The sequence below is a fragment of the Dipodomys spectabilis genome, unplaced genomic scaffold (genome assembly GCF_019054845.1).
Source record: "Dipodomys spectabilis isolate Male_0828 unplaced genomic scaffold, ASM1905484v1 ptg000262l, whole genome shotgun sequence".
Taxonomy (NCBI): Eukaryota; Metazoa; Chordata; class Mammalia; order Rodentia; family Heteromyidae; genus Dipodomys; species Dipodomys spectabilis.
Genome location: NW_024870939.1, coordinates 2272769 through 2295603, shown reverse-complemented (window position 1 = coordinate 2295603; position 22835 = coordinate 2272769). Strand labels below are relative to the sequence as shown.

The 22835-nt window shown below is 47.8% G+C and overlaps 2 protein-coding genes across 3 annotated transcripts; both read right to left on the bottom strand.

The window, feature by feature from the left end:
* Positions 1 to 48: 48 nt before the first annotated feature.
* Positions 49 to 13186, bottom strand: Smyd5 (SMYD family member 5). Of its 2 annotated transcripts, XR_006150730.1 has the most exons (14): positions 13086 to 13186; positions 7969 to 8077; positions 6983 to 7122; positions 6394 to 6515; positions 5975 to 6044; positions 5400 to 5504; positions 4564 to 4626; positions 4316 to 4386; positions 3901 to 4007; positions 3455 to 3511; positions 2482 to 2576; positions 1800 to 1870; positions 198 to 1711; positions 134 to 150 (listed from the first exon to the last, which is right to left on the bottom strand). XR_006150730.1 is itself a non-coding variant. In XM_042699727.1 (13 exons), exons 1-13 carry the CDS (start codon positions 13179 to 13181, stop codon positions 1564 to 1566), a joined length of 1254 nt encoding a protein of 417 aa, XP_042555661.1. In that variant the 5' UTR covers positions 13182 to 13186; the 3' UTR covers positions 49 to 1563. The 2 variants fall into 2 exon arrangements, 1 of the variants encoding a protein (XP_042555661.1); XM_042699727.1 differs by having other exon boundaries at positions 49 to 1711.
* Positions 13187 to 16150: 2964 nt separating this feature from the next.
* On the bottom strand, positions 16151 to 21754 carry Noto (notochord homeobox). Its single transcript, XM_042699718.1, has 3 exons — positions 21340 to 21754; positions 19035 to 19249; positions 16151 to 16309 (listed from the first exon to the last, which is right to left on the bottom strand). Exons 1-3 carry the CDS (start codon positions 21752 to 21754, stop codon positions 16151 to 16153), a joined length of 789 nt encoding a protein of 262 aa, XP_042555652.1.
* Between the last annotated feature and the right edge of the window lie 1081 nt (positions 21755 to 22835).

The following is a 22835-nucleotide window of genomic DNA, read 5'->3' as shown; positions in this document are numbered from 1 at the left end:
GTGAGGCCTCCAGACTGTCTTAAGGCAAGGCATGGAGGCTGAGAGACAATGACTTCCCAAGGTCCTTTGGTACTCAGACTTTTGTGGGGAGTCCCAACATAGTACCTTGTTCAAGAGCTCAGCAAGCCCCAGAGAGTGGTAGTCGAACCCCTGTGAAGATTTATCTTGTAACCTAGTGCTGGGGACTGAGGTGGGACCCCAAGAAACTAATCCTGGCTTTAGTAACATTTGCACAGCATAGTGTGACCAAGGCCAAACATGAGCCCAAGCTGGGAAGCCTGGAACACACATGTTGCTGCCAATGACCAATCTGTCCCTTTGCACTAACCTACATGACTACAGCATGCCGTGTGTGGCCTGACCAGCCATTCTCCACAAAGCATCGCTGCAGAGGCCTGACACCACTCATGTTTTATTGAGAACAGTGGGCAGGCAGGGTAGGAAGGGCTTGGCTGCTGTGCAGGAAGGAGTAAGAACCTGCTAGATGAGGGCACCAGGCAGGCAGGTCCCATCTGTCCTCCCTTGGGTTCCTCAGTAGGCAGGCCCCTCAGGGAAGGCAAGCAGGAAGAAACTGGAAGTGATGGTTTAATTCCCACAGCACCCAACCGGAATGGTTCACCTGTGGCTAATCTCTTAAGTAGCCCAGCTCCTTAGGCTTCTGGAAGACTTAAATATTCCCCAGTGGAGATTCTAAAGATGGACATTTGAAGCCAGACTCATTCTGGCCTCAGGGAAGAATAGAGCATCCTAAATTCAGGAGCAGACTCGTCCTCCAGATCTCAGCCATACTGCTGGAGTCCTCAGTGGGAAGATGGTTTGAGAAATGGTGATGAGCCTCTGCACACCCCTCTTCCATACCTCATGGGCCAGCCACTGTGCCAGGACCTGGGAAGCAAGGCACAGGTACAGGGATTCTGGAGTCTGGGGAGTTAAATATCCACTTCTCCCATGTACAAACAGTGGGAATGGTCCAGCATTCCCTGGTAGAGAGCCAGAAGTTCTGCTAGAGACCCAGACCCTCCTTCTGCTAGGCTAGCGGGCAGGTTACTGTCTTACAGCTACAGCTCCGAGGCAGAAGGTGAGATGGGAAGGAAGTAAGGAAGAAGGTGAAGTGCTACACCATTTTCCCTTTCTGCTTCAATGAAACCAATGTGTTCTTAGCTGTGCCACTTTGGTACCCCTGAAAATAAATCCACAGCTAGTTGATAGGGGACAAGCCTCAGGTAGATATGTGAGGGTGGGTCAAGGAACCAAGAAGAAACACTGATATGCCCACGCCTGGTTCCAGCCCCTAACATCTACATGGAGTAACCTCAGTGGGAGGAGGCCAGTTCTAGAAGGCTCAGTGATGGCGCAGGGCCTGAGGCAACTCAGCAGCAGTGCTCAGGGCATGAGGTCTGGTGGGGGATGGGGGAATCCAGCCTGTCCTGCCCTCTGGCAGAGAGTGCTTGAAGGAGGAAAGCAGGCAATGGGAGTAGGGTATTCCTTCCAAGCCTCTTCTCTAAGGGAAGGGCCCCTTTTCTGGCAGGGTCTGGAGCAGCGCCCCATCTGGGTGGGGCAACATCACACATCAGTCATCTCATCCCCTAGCTCTGCATCTTCTGGTTCTCCTTCCTCTTCTTCTTCTTCCTCTTCCTCCTCTGAGGTCACATTGGGTTCATCAGCCTCTGCTAGGCATTTGGGGCAGGAACAGACAAATAGATAGTTCTCCCTGCAGATATGGAAGAGTGAGAAGTCAGGCAGCCACTGGGCTGGTGATCCCTAGGACCCAGCTACCCCACCACAACCCCAGCTGGCACCTGAGGATCTTGTGGCGGCTGTGGCGGCTGCGTTCCCGCTGACAGCAATCTAAGTAGCTGATACAGACTTCCTGTGGAGCAGAGGAGAGTGGGTCTAATAGTCTGTGCCTCCGTTCAATAGGACTAAGACCTTCCCCAAGGACTGCCCTGTCTCCAACCAATGCCCCTGCCCCTTCCACAGGCTTTAGCAGGTGGGTATTACAAGGCTGCAACAATGTGTCTTAGATAGAGGAAACTTTTACCAGGCCATGGTAAAAGCCAGCCAGTGACCAACATCAGTAGGTGGGATCAAATGTTATCTTAATGTGATGCTTTTGCACTTGAAGAAAATTCAGCTATGTTCTAGGCATTGCACTAACCACCAGTACTCCCAAAGTATATTAGCCTACTCTGGCTCAAGCCACAAAGAGCTACCTACTGCTTTCTTAGAAGCTGCAGGTCTGTTGATCAAAAGCTGGCTGTAGACAAGAACCTGGGCACATAGTTGTCCCTCAAACATTGCTCTGAGGCAGTGTTAATTTTTGGACAATTGGGGTGGAGCTAGAACATACTCACAGGCCCTCAGGCATGGCAATCAGGTTTCAGGGCTTGTAAGGATCTGTCTAAAGGGATCTAAGCACTTGCGGCTCCCAATCTCTATGGAGAACCCACTGCCCACCCTCACAGCACTGGTCCCCCTCACCTCTCCTGGCTTAATATCCTCCAGGGCAGTGACATGCAAAAGGAAGTTGTTTTCTGGGAAGGAGGTCTCTGCATTGGGGACACAGCTGTGGTTGCCTGGGGCACAAGAGGTAGGTAATGAGAACTGTTGCCTTAATAAAAACAAAACAAAAAAACCCTGCAGAGCACTAGATCCCTTCCTTTATTGCTCTGGAACTTAGCAGGACTGAGGAGGTATGAGGCTCCCAAGTTTCTTGCCTCCTCGCTAAAACCCTTGAAGACCATACTGCACAGGCACAATGTACTCCCATTCTCTGCCTACTCCAGGCTCCTGAGACTGGCCAACTTCTCAGCTGTGTTCCATTGTCTCAATAAAAGAGGGACAGGACTCTGAAGGGATGTCCATACTAGACCGCTGAGCTCAGTTCTCTCTGCTATAGAAAACTCAGCCTGGAAAAGGGTTGTATAGTGAGGATATAGGGGTGGGAAGCTGAGATTTGGAAGTCATTTGTCAGAGCTGGCTCTGGTCCTCCCCAGCAAACCTGATGAGACTCCTAGCCTGGGCCTCCCAGGCTCTCCCATGGTCCCCTAACACATCTCCCAGGACAGTGATGGCACTCAGCTCATGCTTTCCTTTTCAGGCAGCATCACTCTGTGCTTTCCTTAGGTGGGGCCTATAAAGATCTTCGTAGATGTAAAATTTTACATATAAGCGGCTGTTAGCACAACAGGAATCTGGGGAGAATGGCTCAGTGGTATATTGCTCTGCCTATCATGTGAGGCACTGGTTTTGATGCCTAGCACTGAAAAACCAAAAACCACAAAGAGTTGGATGGAATGGGTGAAAAATGATGAAGTAAAAGGTCCAACTCTGCTTCTAGACTTGACCTTGCCAGCCTAGAAAGGGCCAACTAAGAAAGATGATCTATGGCTCTGAGGCTACCTAACAAGGACAGTAATGTGTGGGTCTAGCCCTCCCCAGTGCCGTGACTCACAGCAGCTCTGAAGCACGAAGAGGCCAGATCCTTCACAGTTAAGAAACTCACCAGTTGCTGTAAGATAGTAACATATAGACATTGTTATACCCATATTACAGGTGGATGAAGGAATCTAGGCTCTGCTGTCCCGCCACCCTACCACATTAATATACCCAAGTCCTACCATTTCACCTAAATTTGCTTCTCTAAGGCCAAGCCTTAATCTTCTGTCTGTAACATCACCCTATTTGTCTGGTATGCCCTTCTTCCCAGCATGGAGCCTCTGGATGGATTGCAGGGCCATTTCTCACCTGCATGTCTATAGACAGATCTGAAGGTCTCCACAGGCACAAAGGAATTACCTTTCCCCAACATTAATTTGGAGCTCCCACGGGGAATGATTGTGTCTGCCATATCACTGAGAATATCAAGGTTCTGTGAGGCCATAGACTCATCTCACCAACCTGCTTCGATGTCCTTGTACAGCTGGTCAATGAAGGCATCTAGCTGCTCGCGATCCTGAGGCTTCAGCTCCAGAGCATCACAAGCATGGACCCACTGACTCAGGGAGCTGGGGGTCCCAAGTAGTCCACAGTTGGAGAGAAGGCCAAAGTCATAGGCTCTCCACCTCCAGGCAAGTTAAGTCCAGGCAGAAGGGTCTCCTATTCCACCCTGATTCTTTCTCCAGACCCTATGCTACCCAACAGAGCAAAACTGCTAAGAACAGATCTCATTGCCTCTTTCTGACTCCCAACCACCCTAGACAGCTATTCCCAACCCCACCTGAGTCTTAAAGGAAGCTGTGGCTATCTTCCTCCATCCATCTCCCACCTGAATCTGAAGGGAAAACTTAACAGCTCTAGAGCATTCTCTCCTAACCTGGTCCCAATTCCTTGGCCATTGGTTCCAACAAGAGCAAAGAGAGACCGGAATCCATCTGGAGTGAACCACTATGGGGAAGAAACAGAGACGAGTGCTAAAGTTACAATCACCTGCTTCCCCTCCAACCCCTAACCTGACTCTGTTCATCAAGACTTATGACAGCAGGGTCCATTCCAATTCCAGAAAACCAAGTTGATGGATGCTGCTCCTGGAAATCTGGAGTGACCTGCCCTCTCCATACTCACCTGACTCAGTGCTTCCTCATAGAGGGCCTCGGTAAAGAGCCTCCGCAGAAGTTCCAGTTGGCCCTGGTGTAGGGGAAGCAGAAGAGACTGTCACCCCTGGGAATTTCTCCTAAGCACCTAGGCAGAGCCCAGATCAGGTAAGGAAAGAAAAGTAGTTAGCTCTGACTGAGGTTTTCCTGGAGGCAAAGAAAGGCCACAAAATCCTTTCCTCTAAACAGATTTGGCAGCCCACTGTGCTAGTCCCACACTGGGTGTAACTCCAAACTTTCTCCATATTCTAGAACTTGTACTGACCTGGCTTAGCCTTGTCCAGCACCTCCTTTATGGCTCTCCTGACCTGGTCCAGCTCAGCTCTCCCCTCCTTTACTCTGAATTCAATGCAGAAGGGACCATGTCTCTTGCTGTGTACATCCTATCCATACAGCTGCCTCCACCCTCAGGCAGCTTCAGTGCCTCCTCAGTGAGTACCTGTATTCTAGCTGGGAATGGGCACTTAGTATGCTGGCAGGTTCATACTACTCCCTGACTCTATGGACTCCTAGCTCTCCACTCTCCACCAAGCATGCTTTGCTCACTGCTTCCCTGAAAGTGTTCTTGCCTTCCCACACAATGTAAAGAGCACTGCAGGGCAGGCATCCAACCCTCTTTCCTGTCACCACCCCACTTTCCCACTTTGCAATTTTAGATCTGTATTATGCCATAAAGCAAGTCATCTGAACTGATTTTTGGACCCTTTCTGTAGCTGGGAAAAGACCAATATGGAGTTAGCTTCCCACAGGAAGCACAGACTACTTGGGAAGGTATGAGGCAAAGACAGATCATGGGAGAAGACTAACCTTGAATTTGTCTCCCAAGAGTTTGTGGACAATTTCCTCTTCCTCATTGGCTGTTTTGTTGCAGAACTGGGAAAACAGCCTGATCCACCGATCCTTATCTTTAGCCTGCAGTGAACAAATACACATCAGAGACATCCACTGCCTTACTGGCATTCTGGCCATGTGAGACAGAAAGCCCCCCACATTCCCATAAGCAAGTGTCTCTCCAGCCAGAGATGGGCTAGCCAACTCCAAACACTTGGAAAAGTGGAGGAAGGACAAAATAGACCAAAGGGGTTTGGAGTGTCTTCTCTTACTTTATGTGAGTGACAGGATCTTGAAAAAGTGGTGCTTATAAACCAAATTTATAAACTGCTGCTGTATAAGACATCTCAAATCACAGACTATAGGCAAAGTGAGTTCCCACTACCTGTGCCTGACTTCTGATTGGCTACATATCAGCTATCCTCCTCTGGGACACCAAAGACAAATGCATCTAAGCGAGGACTCTGATATGAGGAGGAGACTGGCACCAGGGCTGAACTAGGCCCATCAGCTCACCCTGGGAAGTCACCCTCGGACGTAGGTGGGCTCACCTGCTTCACTGTAGCCACCATCCGGGCCATCAGCATGATGCTTGCAGTCTCAGGGGGATAGTGAACACTCCTAGGGAAAGAGAAAAAAGTTTGGCCTAGAAATTCCTTTCCTAGTAGCTAAGTCCTGGGAAGCCCAGTTTGACCACTATAAAGAAACTTTTTTACCAATTTCATTAATTACCAAGGAGAGAGCAGGGCTGAGGCAAAGTCTGCATTCCTAAGGGCTTAGTGGGTTTTTTTCGGGGAATGAAAATGCTGACAACGGCAAGACAGGCTGCCCAGATTAAAGGCAGGCTTTTTCTCGCCTGAAAATGGAAGGAAAAAGTCTGGGGGGTAGTATGTTAAGGAAGCTGGCAACAGCTGATGAGCCCAAACAGGCAGAAAAGCAGAGAGAGAATAAAGAAGGGAAAGAGACCTACCTCCATGCCTCTTGCAACTTATTGAGAGGATGCAGGGGGTCATCCTGGGAGGGGCCTGGGCACAGGACACGGTGGTACTGCTCTGCAGCTGCCAGCCGACATTCTGCACTGCAGTACATCACCTGTTAGGTGGGGTGGAGGTCAGCACCCTAGGATCTGGCTATGGGGAAAAGGGGTAACAGGCACAGATATCCCATGGAGTGCTCACCTCCTCTAATTGCATTCTGTCAACCAAAAGGACCCCTGAGTAGAGCTCAGAAGTATTAGGAGATGAGAAAACATAGGGTGCTCTGGGGGCATGTGGGAAGCACCTAACCTAAGCCTGTAAAACCATATTAAAGGGAAAAGGGTGGAAGGGAGAGGCCCTATCAGGGTCCAGGGACTAAGGCACATTCACACTAAGCCTACTTTCTAAATCTAGGTGACATAACTGGAACATGGAAGATAAAACTGGAACAATTACCAAGTCCTTTTAATGTCTTAGCCTGCATTGACCCTTGAGAGCTAGGACCCGGATCTGATCTCTAGTCTCCCCGGTGAGGACTTTACCTAAGACTTCCCTTGCTCAGATCCTTTCAGGGATGCTCACCTGGCAGCTGGGACAGTTCTGGTGGAGGTCTTTGCGCACAGTGCACAGCTCTGGGTGAGGCAGTACATGGCCTGGCTTCCCAGTCAGCCTCTGGGCATTCTCCTCTGCCTTCTCCAGTGCCCGAAGGCAATGGTCACAGGCTGTAGATGAAGCCAGACATGATAAGTGTCTTAAGTGCAAAGACTGCATCTGTCCTTTTCACAGCACTGTTCCTGGGGCATGTGCCCTGGGCACAGGATAGCTGTTCCATGGAGGTTCAGGGAGTGAACGGGACCAGAATATTAATGGGATGAATGATTGGATTTCAGATGCATCCAAAGAGGGATAATCCCCTCTTACCTCTCAAAAACAGGCCCTCACCATTCCTGCTTCTGATTGGAGTCTGACTGATTCTGCAGCCAAATGACCCTCCTCTCATGATTTGCCTCTAGCATCCCACTTGTTCTGACCCCTAACTCAGGGTCTTGCATTATTTTTCAGTACAAGGGATCCATTTTGGCACAAAGCCCTTCAGCACGATGTCCAGATTCTGATATTACAGAAGACTGTGTAACAGTCCAGGGAGCACATTGAAAGAACCTCCTACTACAGATGTAGAGCCCAAACCTCAAGAGGGGACAGAGGTGTGGGTCTTCAACAGGGGGAGAACATTTCCTCCCAACATCCAGAATCCCAGAGTCATAAGCCAGAATACATGGCACTCTCTTCCAAGTACAAAACTGACCAGGCGAGGGTGGGGAAGTGGCTCAGTGGTAGAGTGCTTGCCTTGCATGCATGAGGCCCTGGGTTCCATTCCTCAGCACCACATAAGCAGAAAAAGCCAGAAGTGATGCTATGGCCCAAGGGGTAGAGTGCTGGCCTTGAGTTGAAAAGCTGAGGAACAGTACCCAGACCCAGAGTTCAGGCCCCATGACCGACAAAAGAAAAACAAAAAACAAAAAACTGACCAGGCCAGTAGCCATAAGAAGCAGGCAAGATGTACTCACCTCGGTAGCGATAAAGTGCATTCCAGAGAAACTGTGCAGCCACCAGAGGCCTTTCTACGAAGATAGTCTCTCCCTTCCGGATCAGCTGTGTGGCAAACAATCCCTTTCCCTAAGAGAGAGAAGAGACAGACCATAGCTCCAGAAGGTCATCCAGCTTCACTCTTAGCAGAGGCCTTTCCCCCTGAAGGCTAAAGAAGAGCCTCCAGAACTGCTTCCTTTGGAAAAGTATCTCTGACCTATTATCAGCTGCACCTCTTTCAGCCCATTTGGAGCAGAAAGCCTGGGCCAGAGGGAGTCAGTTACTCTGACTGTTCAGAGGAAAACCTTTAGTGTGCCCAGGGAAGGGTCAAACACTCCGGAGGATTGCAGGGAACCCTATACTCTGGGAGAGAGCAGCTTAGCTTGGGAAAGAACTGTCCTTTTTCTGGGTCAGCTGAGTACTCACAGAACCTAGCACAGAATCTAGCAAGTGCTCATTATATTTGGAAGTAATGAGCTTCAACCCTAATGTTAACGTCCTGTGAAGCTTTGGAGTCAATTGCTCTACTTCTTTGCATTTGTTTCCCATGTGAGAAGTGAGTATTATAATGCTTGCCAGGTAGTTTCCAGGATGCAATGATACAGCACAAATGAATGTACCTCATGAACTCTACACCCTTACTAGTACATGTGAGGTATATAGATGTCAAGAGGGGCATCACTTGGGACACTTTTAGAAATGCAGTATCTTGTGTGCTGAATGTTCAGTTGACTACAGAGCCTGGAGGTTGTTGCTGCTATTGATGGGTAACATATTGGTATTATTGGGGTGTGTGTGTATGAATTTTTGGAAACTTTAGCTAGATGGTCAACTTTATAACCCAATTTATTGTGTTGAGTTGGCATTGTACAGAAATAGTTTAGAAATGGTTTAGAAACATTAAACTTATTTTCCATTTGTACAGGAGGTAAATGCACCATATTAAATATGTAAGGTCTTGTCTGCATGGGTTTGACAACAGAAAGTAATAGAACAATCTCTAAATAATAATAATAAACAAAGAAATGCAGAATGCCAGACCCTCCCCCATAACTGCTGAATCAGAATCTGCAAGATTCTGCAAGATGCAAAGGTCATTCCTAGTTTATCAAAGTTTGAGAAGTGCCAGTCTAACTTACTACATGATGAATCATGATAAAGAGTCAGAACATGGAATTGGAGGCATGGCTCAAGTGGTAGAGAGCCAGCTGTGAGCAAAAAAAGCCAGTGAAGAGTGTGAGGCTCTGAATTCAAGTTCCAACACCAAGAAAAGAGTGAGAATACAATCTCTGAACTGCCAACTCTGCATTCCAACTCTGGAATACATAAAATGACTCAGGAGGTAGCTTCAGAGCCCAGGCAGTTGTGGACCTGCTGGCATTTACTGACCTCTCACTTAAGAGAAGGGTGGTACCCTTGCCAACACTGCACTGCCATAACAAAGGGAAAAAAATAAGGCTTGGCACTGCAGGAAAATGTTCTGTCACACTGTTTTCTGAGTAGCTTCCTGTTTCTTTTAGCACTGGCATTCTGGTCAGAGGCAGCTCCTGCCAAACTCAGAATAGCAAAAGATGTGTAGTCCAAGACAGGCTCTGGTCAATCTAAAAGCCACAAATCTCAACCTTGTGAACAAGTCTGAGAACTCTACCAGTAGGATAGGACAGGTGATACAAAAGCAGGGGCAGGGGCTGGGAAGGTGGCTCAGTGGTAGAGCTCTTGCCTTGCATGCATGAGGCCCTGGGTTCGATTCCTTAGCACCACATAAGCAAAAAGAAAAAAAAAAAAAGCAGGGGCAAAGCCATGTGTGCAACTCTGACTGTCTTCCTGGAAGCCTCATCCCCCTGCCTTGTACCCCTGGGACTCAGTTTAGCAAAATAAAAACTTAGCCTCATGTCGTCTATAGGACAAAATAACCCGAACAGGGACCCATTCTGATCATTTCAAATGCCAATATTGGATAAACAGAGATCTTCCTCTGCCTTTTTGGGAGGACCAAATACAGAAAATATATCAAAACTAAATTTGAGCCAAGTGTAGTTACTCAAACCTGTAACCTTAACAACTTGGGAGATGGAGATGGGGGAATCACACACTTAGAGGCTAGCCCAAGTGAAAAAATTGGAGATCTCATCTCAAACCAATGGCTGGGCTCAATGACATGCACTTGTTATCCCAGCTAGGGGGAAGCCCAGCAGTTGGATGCAGTGGCAAGTGCCTGTCATCCCCAGCAACATGAGAAAGGATCACAGCTCATGCTGTGAAAATAACCAAGGTAAAAAGGGGCTGGAGGTGTGGTTCAGATGGTAGAGCATTTGCCTAGCAAACGCAAGGCCCTGAATTTAATCTCTAGTACCACCACCCTCCCCCCAAATCCTAATTTGAATGAAATAGATCTCATTCCCATGACAGAATTATTTCAAGAAAAACAGCTCTAATCATAATATCATGTAGCACTGGATAGCCTGAAACCTGAAGAAAAGGGAGAGACCATATAACCATTTTGAAAAGGAAGTTTAGATTATACAGAATTCTAAGACCAGGACTGGGAAGGTGGCTCAGTGGTAGAGTGCTTGCCTTGCATGCATGAGGCCCTGGGTTCAATTCCTCCATACCATATAAGCAGAAAAAGCCAGAAGTGGTGCTGTAACTCAAGTGAGAGTTCGCCATGAGCTGAAGAGCTGAGTCCCAGTGCCCAGACCCAGAATTCAGGCCCCACGACCAAAGGGGAAAAAAAGCAAAAAACTGAAGCAGAATTCTAAGACCATGCAGCAAACTTTTGAAAGTCTTGATTAAATATTTTATTTTACCACACTACAATAAAGAAAAAAATTCAAAAAGAAGAAAGCTCAGTCAGTTTACTAAACCAACAGGCTAGTGTTCACCAGGATGGCATTCCAATTGGCATTGATTAGATCTTGTAAGGTTTCTATTCCAACCGGTTGTGTCACTGGTATAACAATTGGTAAATTTTTGAAAACCACTTCTGTCTCACGGTATTCAGTATACACTGTGGAAAATAAACTATGCAATTTGTAGGCAGGGACAGGAGGGGGACACTGGGGAAAGCAATGGTGACACTATCCAGAAAGAAATGTACTCGTTACCTGACCGACTTATGAAATGCCAACCCCTCTGCACAACACCTTAATAACAATACAATTAAATACAAAAGAACCAATCCTGCCAATATCCATAGAAGCAATAAAAAATAGTCAAAAACTACCCCCACATGAGTAGGCCCTTCATCTACTTTTTTTCATGAGACAGTTCTCTCAAGCTTTCAAATAAGTAATTCTCATTGTATCTTAAACCAGGCATAACCCTTATGTGGCAACCTGGGGAAAATGAAACAACAACAAAAAAAAAAAATCACAAAAATCCCAGGATGATAACCTGGTTATCTAACTGTCCAGCATCAGTGGATTAGTGACCACCTACGGCCTTGACAGAAGACTAAGACAGAACAACAGGGCAAGGAGAATGGCTGAAGTAGTAAAGGGAGGAAGAAGTGGAGAAAAGAGAAGAGTGGAGATGGTCATAAAAGTAAAGGTGATTCCCACTGCAAGCTACAAGTGATGAAACTGTGGGACATGGGGCTGGGAATGCGGCTCAGTGGTAGAGTGCTTACCTGGCATTCATGAAGCCCCACATTTGATTCTCCAGTACTACATAAACAGAAAAAGCCAGAAATGGCACTGTGGCTCAAGTGGTAGAGTGTTAGCCTTGAGCAAAAGAAGCTCAGGGCCAATGCCCAGGCCTTGAGTTGAAGTGGCAGGACTGACAAAAAATAACAAACAAATAAACAAAAACAACAAACTGTTGGCCATCTAGGATACTAGAGGCTCTGGGAAATGGAAGTGCGAGCAGCTAAAGACCAAGGATGTAGCCAAGGTACTTCCTATTGAGGGATAGGTGTACTCATAATGACTCTGGAGCAGAAAGAGGGAAAGGGAAACCTGGGCTGGGAAACTGAATCAATATGAAAATGCTGACAGCAAGACAGATGACTAGAGTGCTAACATTTGGGGCGAGGACCAACGATACACACAGCCACTACACATTATAAATTATTCAACCTATTACCCAAAGAAATGTAAATGAGAATAAAGCAATACAATTTTGGGCACGTCAACTGGCAAAGATATGAAGAAAGAAAACAGTGCTACTGAGAACAAAAGGCCGTTTGCACAAAAATTTAGCTCTAAAACCTCTGACCTCAGGGGTGATAAATAAAATAGAACATTAGGGGAAGGGTGTGGCTCACGTGGGAGAATGTATGTCTGATAAGCCCAAGGTCCTAAATCCAAACCCTAGAATTACCCAAAACACAAATGACAATACAAAGGGCCCATACATACTGGATTGTGTGAACTGTAACTCCCCTCTGAAACAACTATGGACTACTTTCAAAATCTACATGTGCAGTGATAGTCAAAGATGCTGCATCAAAAAAAATTAGTGCCTAAAAATGATATACATGCACAAGTATGAAATTATGGGTTTTATGTCTTTACTTTCCTCGCATGCATTTGTTGCTCTACAAGGAACTTCTAAAACACAACAGAAGCAAAATCATGTCACTCTCCAGCTTAAAACCTCTTAAATGGTCCCGAGGCATTTGGGTGGTCCAGATGCCCTCGTGAAGAACCCCGGCCTCTCTTCTCATCTTCCCAACAGTGTCACTCGGAAAGGCTCCTGAGGACCCATGCTGTTTCCGGCTTCAGCTCTCCCTGCCCCTGCCCAGCACGTCCCCATCCCCACCGGTCTCCGGGCCCAAAGCAGCAATGCTCAGAGTCTGGACCACGAGGCCCCGCGCCCCCCAGTTCCGCGCGTGGCCCGGGTTCTGCTGGGAGGGGACGCACACGCAGACCCCCGAGGCCGGGGTCCGCCGCGTAGCCACGAGAGGAGCGTGGGCCCGGGGACAAACACAGTCCAGGGACAAAAGGGGAGCCCAGGGCCGCGGGCTGGGGCCGGGCCGCAGCGGCCGGGCCGCAACGGAGCCTATAAGCATGGGGCCCCCAGGACTGTCTCCAAGGCGGGGAGGCGTCGGGACGCCCGGCGGCGTCCGAACGCCCGGCGGCGTCCGATCTGGCCTCACCTTGGCACTGCTTACGAAACGGACTTCCACGGCGGCCCGCGCTCGGCCCGCCACGCCCACGCAGAAGGAGAACACGTCGCACATGGAGGCCGCCATCTTGGGCGCGCCTCCGCCGTCTGACCCTTGACCCCAACCCGACCCGGGAGGCCCCGCCTCCTCAGAAGCCCCGCCTGCCCGAGGCCCCACCTCTCCATCTGACTGTGGACCAGCACGGCCCGCGGGCTGCTGCTATTTTACATCAGTGCAGGTTGTCTCTGTGACTTCTTGGCTACCGTCAGAGTCCCTGTCTGCGTACTGAAGTTTTAATGTTATCTGAGTCCGAGATCATGTTAATGTGTCTGTGGTTGCCTCTGTCCACACTTAACTCCCCGGCTGCCAGGCAGACTATCCTCTAAAAGAGCATTTGGACTCGGGCCCTTCTCTATTCTCCAGGGACCTTGGAGCAGCCTGGGGTGGTGGGAGCCGCCCACAGCAGGCAACCAGCCCGGACCCCTTACAGTGAATGCAGAAGTGGGTACAGATAGCTTGTTCTCAAAGTGGGAAAAGTGCCTCGTTTTGTTTCCTTGTCTCTCAGATGACTTGCTTTCCCTTGAAAAGGGTCCTGTGTATTTGGTATGGTCGCATGCTGACATTTGAAGATTGATACAGCCCAGTAATTACTTTGATAGGTAACTGGCATTAATTTTTATTTAAAAAGAGCCATTATTTCCTGAAAGATGCAGATGCAGCTGGATTTCTTTGATTACTAGAGTTGACTTTGGTACAGCCTTAGGAAGGATTTCTATGAAGATGGGAACAAGATTGGAACAAACAAGACTGAGTCTGGGCCCTGGTCACTTCTTGCCTACTGCTTTGTGCTTAAAAGTTCACGCTGTGGGGCTGGGAAGGTGGCTCAGTGGTAGACTGCTTTCCTCACATGCATGAGGCCCTGGGTTTGATTCCTCAGCACCACATAAGCAGAAAAAAAAAAGCCGGAAGTGGCGCTGTGGCTCAAGTGGTAGAGTGCTAGCTTTGAGCTGAAGAGCTGAGGGACAGTGCTCAAGCCCAGCGTTCAGGCCCCACGACCGACAAAAAATAATAATAATAAATCACCATGTGTTTTCCAAGACTGTCTTAGCTCCTGGCCTTTTTTCCCTCCTGTTAGAAGTGCACAACGACTCTCTGGTGTCAGGAATGAATAGACACAAGAGATACAGATTCTGTCAAGCAATTTACTTTTGCTCAAAAGGCTGCAATGCCTTAATCTACCCAGAACTAGGCAGACATACTGGGCAGAGCAGTGTGGTAGGCTTTTATCATAGTTCAAACTGTCCCTCCTCCTTGTCAAGGAGTTAGGCTCACATTCTAAGTATAATTGATTACTAAAGTTAGAAAAGAGGCGATTCTTTATTTTTGTCAAAGGCTTACAATTTTTTTCCATCACAGCTGGCTCAGTCGGACTGGAAACAGTGGCTGGCAGATACAGTTGGAGGAGGTTGATGAGGTAGGTCAGTGGAAAGCTCCCACTCAAATGAGGTCTGTGTGTCTTGTTACTTTTAATTCCATTGACAAGGATGTGTCTAACAAGCAGCATACTTAGTAGTTGAAGTTTCATTCTTTTAACTCCTTTGTTACCTCCCTAACTTGGCTAGCTGGTCACAAGTAGCACAGCTACTTGTGACTGGTAATTGCAGTTTTATTCTTTTAACTCCTTCCACACAAGATTCACATTCCTCACATGGCTGCTTGTCAGAAACAGCACAGATAATAATTACAATTGAGGGGCTGGGAATGTGGCTCACTGGTAGAGTGTTTGCCTTGTATGCATGAGGCCCTGGGTTCAATTCCTCAGCACCACATAAGCAGAAAAAGCCAGAAGTGTGGCGTTGTGGCTCTAGTGGTAGAGCTCTAGCCTTGAGCTGAAGAGCTGAAGGACAGCACTCAGGCCCAGAGTTCAAGCCCCATGACTGACAAAAAAAATAATTACAATTGAAATAAAAGTGAATAATTCCAGGAAAATACCAATACCAAAAAAATTAATATACAAGACAAGCATTTTAGTTTGACAGAAAAAGACTACTTTTCCCTTACACTCTCCACCCCCTCACCCTCAGAAAAGGATGAGAGCAGCTAAGGACCTTGTCTCTCACCACCAGGTGGCAGTGCTGATCTCCTTCTCATCTCAGCCTTTGAAGCCCCTAAATACCCTGACTTACAGAAACCAACTCTGAAAATGGGGGTGAGGGGCATTGCCTTCACAGGAGTAGGCAGTCAACAGGCTTCCTAGAGAGAAACCAAGCAGATTTTTGGGAGAAAAAAACCTGAATTAGGGTCATGCTGTTGGGGACTGAGGGTGGGACACCGATACATACCTGCCTTGTGAAAATATAGCAGAGTTTATGAAAAGTGAGGGTGAATGCTCTCTATTTAATAAAGAGGAGAAAAGGCAGATAGCTGGAAACAGATGCTGGTCAGGTACCTTTTTTGGTCCAAGAAGGCAACTAAGCCAGAGTTCTGAGAAAGGTAACAGAGCAAACAAAACTATGGGAAACGGTGAGAAGTGGGCTCTACCATTTACCTTTCCCTCCTCCTTGCTCTCAACTCTACATCTCTAGTACAGAAGAATATTCTACACCCAGACGCCAATTCAAGAAGATCCTTTTCCTCCACAGCCAGGCCAAGAAAGGACTAATTATTTCCTGAGAAGCCAGGGCAGGTCTAGATACCACTTTCCTGAGGTGAGAGGGGCTTATAAGCCTTAACATTTACAGACCCTTACTGCTGAGTCTGAACGTTGTAAGTGCTTTACAGTCATCTCACCTCTGGGAGGTGTACATTATTGAAATACCCATTGTACAGATGAAGCAACATTTCTCGGATGTTTATAGTGACTTAGCCAAGGATATAGCAGGAGTCTGGCCCTAAGGGGTTGATACAGAAAAGGGGGCCCTTGCTTGACAGTTCAGATTCATCTGGTGCTCTCTGATCCAGACAAGGCATTCATTGATACATAAGAGCAGCTAGGACAAGAGGGTGTCCCAGGCTCATGCTTGCAGACAGCATGGGTAGGGCTTCTATCTCCATCTTCAGCTGTCTGATCCTGACTCGGCATCTTCTCTCTGGATGCTGCTATCAGAGCTGCTGGTGGGTTCATCCAGGGAGGCAGCGATGGCAGATGTGGCTGGAAGTTTTAATTTTTGCTGCTTCTGATACTTGACCCTGCGGTTTTGGAACCAGATCCTCACCTATAATTGGGTGCAGTAGGCAGACATCAGACTTGACTAGTTGGGCCCGCTGTTCCCCCAATCCCAGAGCTGTCTAGTCAACATTTATTCTTCCTCCTAAGGGAAACACTTCCTTTAAAATACCCAGGCAAAGCCCCATGACTGACAAAAAGAAAGAAAGCTGGGAATGGAAGTATGGCTCAGGTGATAGATAGTATGCCAGCCCTGGATGAGAAAAAAAAGCTAGTGTGTGAAATCCTAAGTTCAAGGCCCCAAACCAGCAAAAATAAATGAATTAAAATACCCAGGCACTGTCCATCCATCTGAATCATCTCTAATGAACTCCTATAACTTTCTGGAACCATCCGAAGCTGTAGTGACATAGTGGTGAACAACAGAGATATGGTTTTTGCCCTCAGAGAGCTTGTGGTCTAGTAGAAAGAGAATCCAAACAAATGAGAAATGTGTAAACACAAATGGTAGTACAAATCAGATTTGGGACTAGAAGAATCTCTGAGAACCCCACACTAAAATTCAGAGGATAGGGGCTGGGAAGGTGGCTCAGTGGTAGAGCGCTTGCCTTGCATGCCTGAGGCCCTGGGTTCGATTCCTCAGCACCACATAAGCAAAAAGAAAAAAAGCCAGAAGTGGCGCTGTGGCTCAAGTGGTAGAGCGGTAGCCCTGGGCTGAAGAGCTGAGGGACAGTGCCCAGGCCCAGAGTTCAGGCCCCACGACCGGACCCAAAAAATAAATAAATAAATAAATAAAATTCAGAGGATAGGAGCTCAGCCTAGTGAGGACAGATAGGAGCAGGCTAGATAAAGACAGACTGTAAGAAGTCTCTGACTTAGAACCAAGCTAAGAATATATGAGGACCAGAAATGAGACAAGCTTAGCTACAAGTAAAAGGGGTGTGGGTAGGGGGACAGGGAGGGAACAAGGTAGAGGAAATAGAAGTTAATGGAGACCAGAACACTCAGCACCTTTGAGGCTTCTGGGTGGCACATGACACAGTCCTATTACATCGTAAGTGAACTGCACACCTGGAAATGAAGAATGGATGAAGAGGCAGAAGCAGGAAGAGAGCTGAGGGGCTGCTTCAGTGATCCAGTGAGAGCCGAGGGTATAAATAGGGGCAAGGGCAAGAAAAAACCAATTGCGTGTGCATCTTAGTGGAAAAGGTGTCATTGTGTGCTCTGGTTAGAAATGGGGATGGAGGAAGAAAAATCTAGAATGACATCCAGAGAGCTGCGAAGAAAACAAAAAGTGTCTGGAAGCCAAGGGAAGAATCTGTTTCAGTAAAGGAAGGTGTGTTCAACCATACAGACAGCTCTGCTGAGTGGTGGTGCTGAGTTGAGAAAAGTAAAGCATCTGTTGATTTGGGTGACATGGAAGTCAGATTTTCCTGGGAAGTTTTGATGGAATGGGAGGAAAAGTAGTGAAATCGGAATGAGTTAAAGATCTAGCATTCCATCTGGATGCTGGTGGCCCACTCCTGTAATCCTAGATATTCAGGAAGCTGAGATCTGAGGATTGTGATTCAAAGCCAGCCCGGGCAGGAAAGTCTCCAATAAACCACCAGAAAACTGAAGTGGCACTGTGGTTTAAGTGGTAGAGCGCTTGCCTTGAGTTGAAGAGCTGAAGGACAGCGCTCAGGCCCAGAGTTCAAGCCCCATTACTGACAAAAAAAAAAAAAAAAAAAAAACCCTAGCATTCCTCAGTATGACATCAACAGAAAAGGCTGTAAATGGCACTAGCCTAGAGCAAAAGAAGCTCAGGGACAGTGCCCAAGCTCTTAGTTCAAGCCCCAAGACTAGCCAAAAAAAAACAAGGGTGAATGGAGTGGGCACCAGTGTCTCAGGCATGAAATCCTAGCTACTCAGATCTGAGGACTGTGGTTCTGTGAGACTATTTTCAATAAGCTAAAAAAAACAAAAAACTGAAAGTGGAGCTGTAGCTCAAGTGAGCCCTAGCCTTGATTAAAAAGGAGCTCAGGGACAATGCAAGGCCCTGAGTTCAATTACCAGGTCTGCGCGTGGGCACATGCGCACGCATGCATACGCATGCATGCGCGCGTACACGCACACACAGGAGTGAATGGGATGTCAAGGCCTCCCAAGTTCTTGAGAAGTTTACCTGTGAACTGAGTAGAAAAATGGTACAATTGCTGAGGTGAAACTTGAAGTTCAAGGAGATATATATATATATATATATATATATATATATGTGTATAAAATATTTAATACCTTAACTGAGCATCAGTGGCTTTCACCTGTAATCCTAGCTACTCAGAGGCTGAGATCCAGAGGATCTAGCTTTGAGGCAGAAAAGTCCTTGATGCTCCACCTATGCTGGAGCTCCATCTCAGGTGGTAGAACACTAGCCTAGCAAGCAAGCTGAATTAGTGCAAGGCTGAGCACCACCATCACCATCAAAAATAAACAAATAAAAGTAGTCTCGATTATGATTAATTTTGCTGATAGCTCCTTAGTCAGTACAGAAATACTTTATCACAAAGCTCTAGATAAATATAGGTTGTTTCAATAATGTGACTCCAAACAGGACTACTTTCTCATTACATAGGTTATTACAAAAAGCTAGAGTGCCTATATCTCCCCAAGAGTCTCATACAGCGGAAGAAAGCCCATGTCCCTGCCCGCCCTCCCTCCTTATTGAGAGCCTTCCAGAGGTAGTATGAGTCCTGGTCCAGGCACAGCCCAGCCTCCACAGGTGTTCCTGCTCCCACCTGGTTCTCCGTGAGGTGGAGCTTAGCGGCCAGCTGGGCTCTCTTCTTCCCCACTAGATTGTGATGTTTGGAAAACACTCTCTCCAGCTCTTGCAGCTGCTCCAAGTTAAACATAGTTCGAGCCCTCTTTGGGTGTCTCTCAGTTTCTTGAGGATCCTTGGTAGGTACCAAGTCTAGGGGGCTCCAGAGACCAGGAGAGTGAGCCAGCTCCAAGCCTAAATAGAAGCCATCATTAGGGGAGGGAGGGAGAGTTAGCCAGCAGCCCTGGCTCACCTCTCCTTGGGTAGAAGAGATACTGTCTTCTCTAAGTGACACAGTAAGAAGGCAAAGTAAAAAGCAACTGTGCAGAAATAATGCATAACAAATAAATAAGAAGGGACAATGCCATGAGACTCCTATCTCCACTACTTTTCAGCTGAGTGGCTTGACTTCTGGCCCATAATAGGAGTTGTCAACCTTGACCCTCCTACTCCTGCTCTATTTCTTTGCTCCAGGAAACCCCATGAGATAGGCAGAGGAGAAACCTTCAGAGTTTTACACCCTTTTCATTCACTCAACAAATACTTTTTGAATGTCTGTCATGTATCAAGCATGGAGTCAAAAGAAAATAGAAAATCCTAGGCACGAGTGAGGTATAAAATTCTTCCCACCTTTTTCTTTTTTCTTGTGATGGCAGTGGGGCTTGAACTCTGGGCACCTATCCCTTAGTATTTATTTTTCTCAAAGCTGGCTCCCTACCACTTGAGTCATGCCTTTACTTCTAGCTTTTTGCTGGTTAATTAGAAATGAGAGTCTCACAGGCTTTCCTTCCTAGGCTGGCTTCAAACCATCATCTTTACACCTCAGCCTTGTGAGTAACTAGGATTCCAAGTATAAGCCACCAGCACCTGCCTTCTTCCCAGTTTTTTTTTTTTTTTGCCTGTTTTGGGACTTGAACTCAGGGTCAGAGCATTGTCCCTGAGCTTCTTTTTGCTCAAGGCTAGCACTCTACCATTTGAGCCACAGTGCCACTTCAGGCTTTTTCTATTTATGTGGTACTGAGGAATCAAACCCAGGGCTTCATGCATGCTAAGCAAGTACTCTACACTAAGCCACATTCCCAGCCCATTCTTCCCAGTTTCTGAAAGCCAAATCATGCCTCCTAACATGACTGGAAAGAAATACCCTCTCTCTTTTTTTGGCAGTACTAGGATTTGAACTTAGGGCTTTGTGCTAAGCAGGTGCTCTACCACTTAAGCTATGTCCCTAGCAAAATGCCCTTCTCTAAGGGACACAAATGCTCAACTCAGCTCACCATGCTGTGAGCCACTGGAGATCCATCAACTAGGGTATAGAGTAAGGGGATGAAGGGAATGGGATTAGAGAGTGAACTAGAATGTTCTAGACAAAGGAATGACAAGACAAGTATACAAAGGTACTCATCTTCAACTAGCCTTGGGGAGGCCCTAAGGGCTGGCAATTAGATTACCCAGTAAAGGGAGTGAGTGCCAGGATTCCAAACACTGAGCCACATATCTGGTGCCTGCCTAAGGGAGGATAAAAAGCCAAGAAAAAGCCCAGTAGGCACATAGTCTCAGCTACCTGGTCTCTCCTGCCTTATTTCAGATTTTGAAATAGTAGCTGGGTGCTCTGGTCACTCCCGCCTGTCATTTTAGCTACTCAGGAGGCTGAGATCTGTAAATTGCAGTTGGAAACCAACCCAGGCTAGAAGACTCTTATCTCCATCAGCAAAAAGCAAGAAGTAGGGGTGTGGCTCATCAGCTAAAGCAGGCTGATTGGAAAAATCTAATTGACAGCATGCAGGTCCTGAGTTCAAGCCCCAGTATAGGTCCAAAAAATAAAATAAAATAAAAATTTACATGCTGGGGAACAGTGGCTAATGCCTATAATCCTAGCTACTCAGGAAGTTGAGATCTGAGAATTATGGTTAGAAGCCAGCTGGGGTAGGAAAGTCCATGAGACTCTTACCTCCAATTAATCAAAAAGCCGCAAGTGGTGCTGTTACTCGAGTGGTAGAGGGCTAGCCTTGAGCAGAAGGAGCTCAGTGACAGCATCCAGACCCAAAGTTCAAGCCCCAGGACAGGAATTTAAGAAAAAGATATTCTATATGACAACAAAGTAATAATCCAAGTCAAAAGTCCGATGAATTGAGAAAAGTATTTGTGTCATTACAGACACAAAGGGCTAGTTTTCCCATTTAAAAAAAAAAAAAAAAAAGAGCTACAAATGGATCATTTCAAATGTCCAAAGAGAAAAAAGTCCCCGGCCCCCACTCTCTATCCCTCTGCCCAGTTACCCTTCGTACCTGGGTTGCCAAAGCCCTGGATACCGCAAAAGTGCGCCACGTGCAGCGGGGGCACCGAGAACTGGGGGTACAGCGGGTAGACACCCACGTTTAGGCAGGTGGGCAGCCAACTCGCTGGCGCGGGGCAGGTCCAACGCAGAGCCGGCGCTGCGCACCCGGGAAGAGCGCTCCAGGGGCTCCAAGCCATGCACCGGGTGACTGGCGGCGGGGAGATGGCGTGCGCAGAGGGATCGGGCCTCGCTAGGATGGCCTCGATGGAGAAGGAAGACTCCAGGCGACCAGGAGCGCGGGGCGTGCTTAAACCCGACGGGCAGCCAGGGAGCCCTGGCGACGGGGACTCTGCAGAGCGGCCTGAGCGCTGGGCTAGGACCTGAGCGTCCGCGGGATCGGACTGCTGGGGCGCTGGGCTGGGCATGATGTGACCCAAGGAGAGGAGCCCGGGGAGGGAGGGGGGTGTCCCCTACGCTGTGTAGGGAGGGTGCAAGGCGGGAGAGGAGACCCTAACCAGAGGACAAGCAAGACTTGTTCGCTGGGGCTATTTAAACCTGAAGGGGTGGGACAGGGTAAGGGCGAGGGCCCGCCCTTTCTTCCATGGACAGAGGTGGGTCTTCTGGGAACTTTGTTTGTTTGTTTGTTTGTTTGTACCGGTCCAGGAGTTTTCACTCAGGGCCTGGGCGCTGTCCCTGAGCTTTTTTTTTTTCCTCTCCAGGCCAGAACTCTACCACATGAGCCACAGCTCCACTTCAGCTTTTTGAATGATTAATTGGATATAAGTCTCAAGGACTTTCCTGCTATGGCTGTTTTTTTTTGGGGGGGGTGGGGAGGGGGGTCCGGTCGTGGGGCCTGAACTCTAGGCCTGGGCACTGTCCCTCAGCTCTTCAGCTCAAGGCTAGCACTCTACCACTTGAGCCACAGCGCCACTTCCGGCTTTTTTTCTTTTTGCTTATGTAGTGCTGAGGAATCGAACCCAGGGCCTCAGGCATGCAAAGCAAGCGCTCTACCACTGAGCCACCTTCCCAGCCCCTCTGGCTGGTTTTTTTGTTTTTTGTTTTTATTCCTTTTGGGTGGTCGTGGGGCTTGAACTCTGGGCCTGGGCGCTATCCCTGAGCTGCTCAGCTCTTCAGCTCAAGGCTAGGGCTCTATCACTTGAGACACAGCACCATTTTCAGTTTTCTGGTGGTTTATTGGAGATAAGAGTCTTGAAAGCCAGGCACCGGTGGCTCACGCCTGTAATCCTAGCTACTCAAGAGGCTGAGATCTGAGAATCACGGTGCAAAGCCAATCTGGGCAGAAAAGTCCATGAGACTCTGATCTCCAATAAAACCACTGGAAAACCAGAAGTGGCGTTGTGCCTCAAGTGATAGAGCCATATCCTTGAGCTGAAGAGTGCAGGGAAAGCGCCCAGGCCCAGAGTTCAAGCCCCACGACCGACAAAAAAAAAAGTCTCATGGACTTTACTTCCCCAGCTGGCTTTGAACCGAGATCCTCAGATCTCA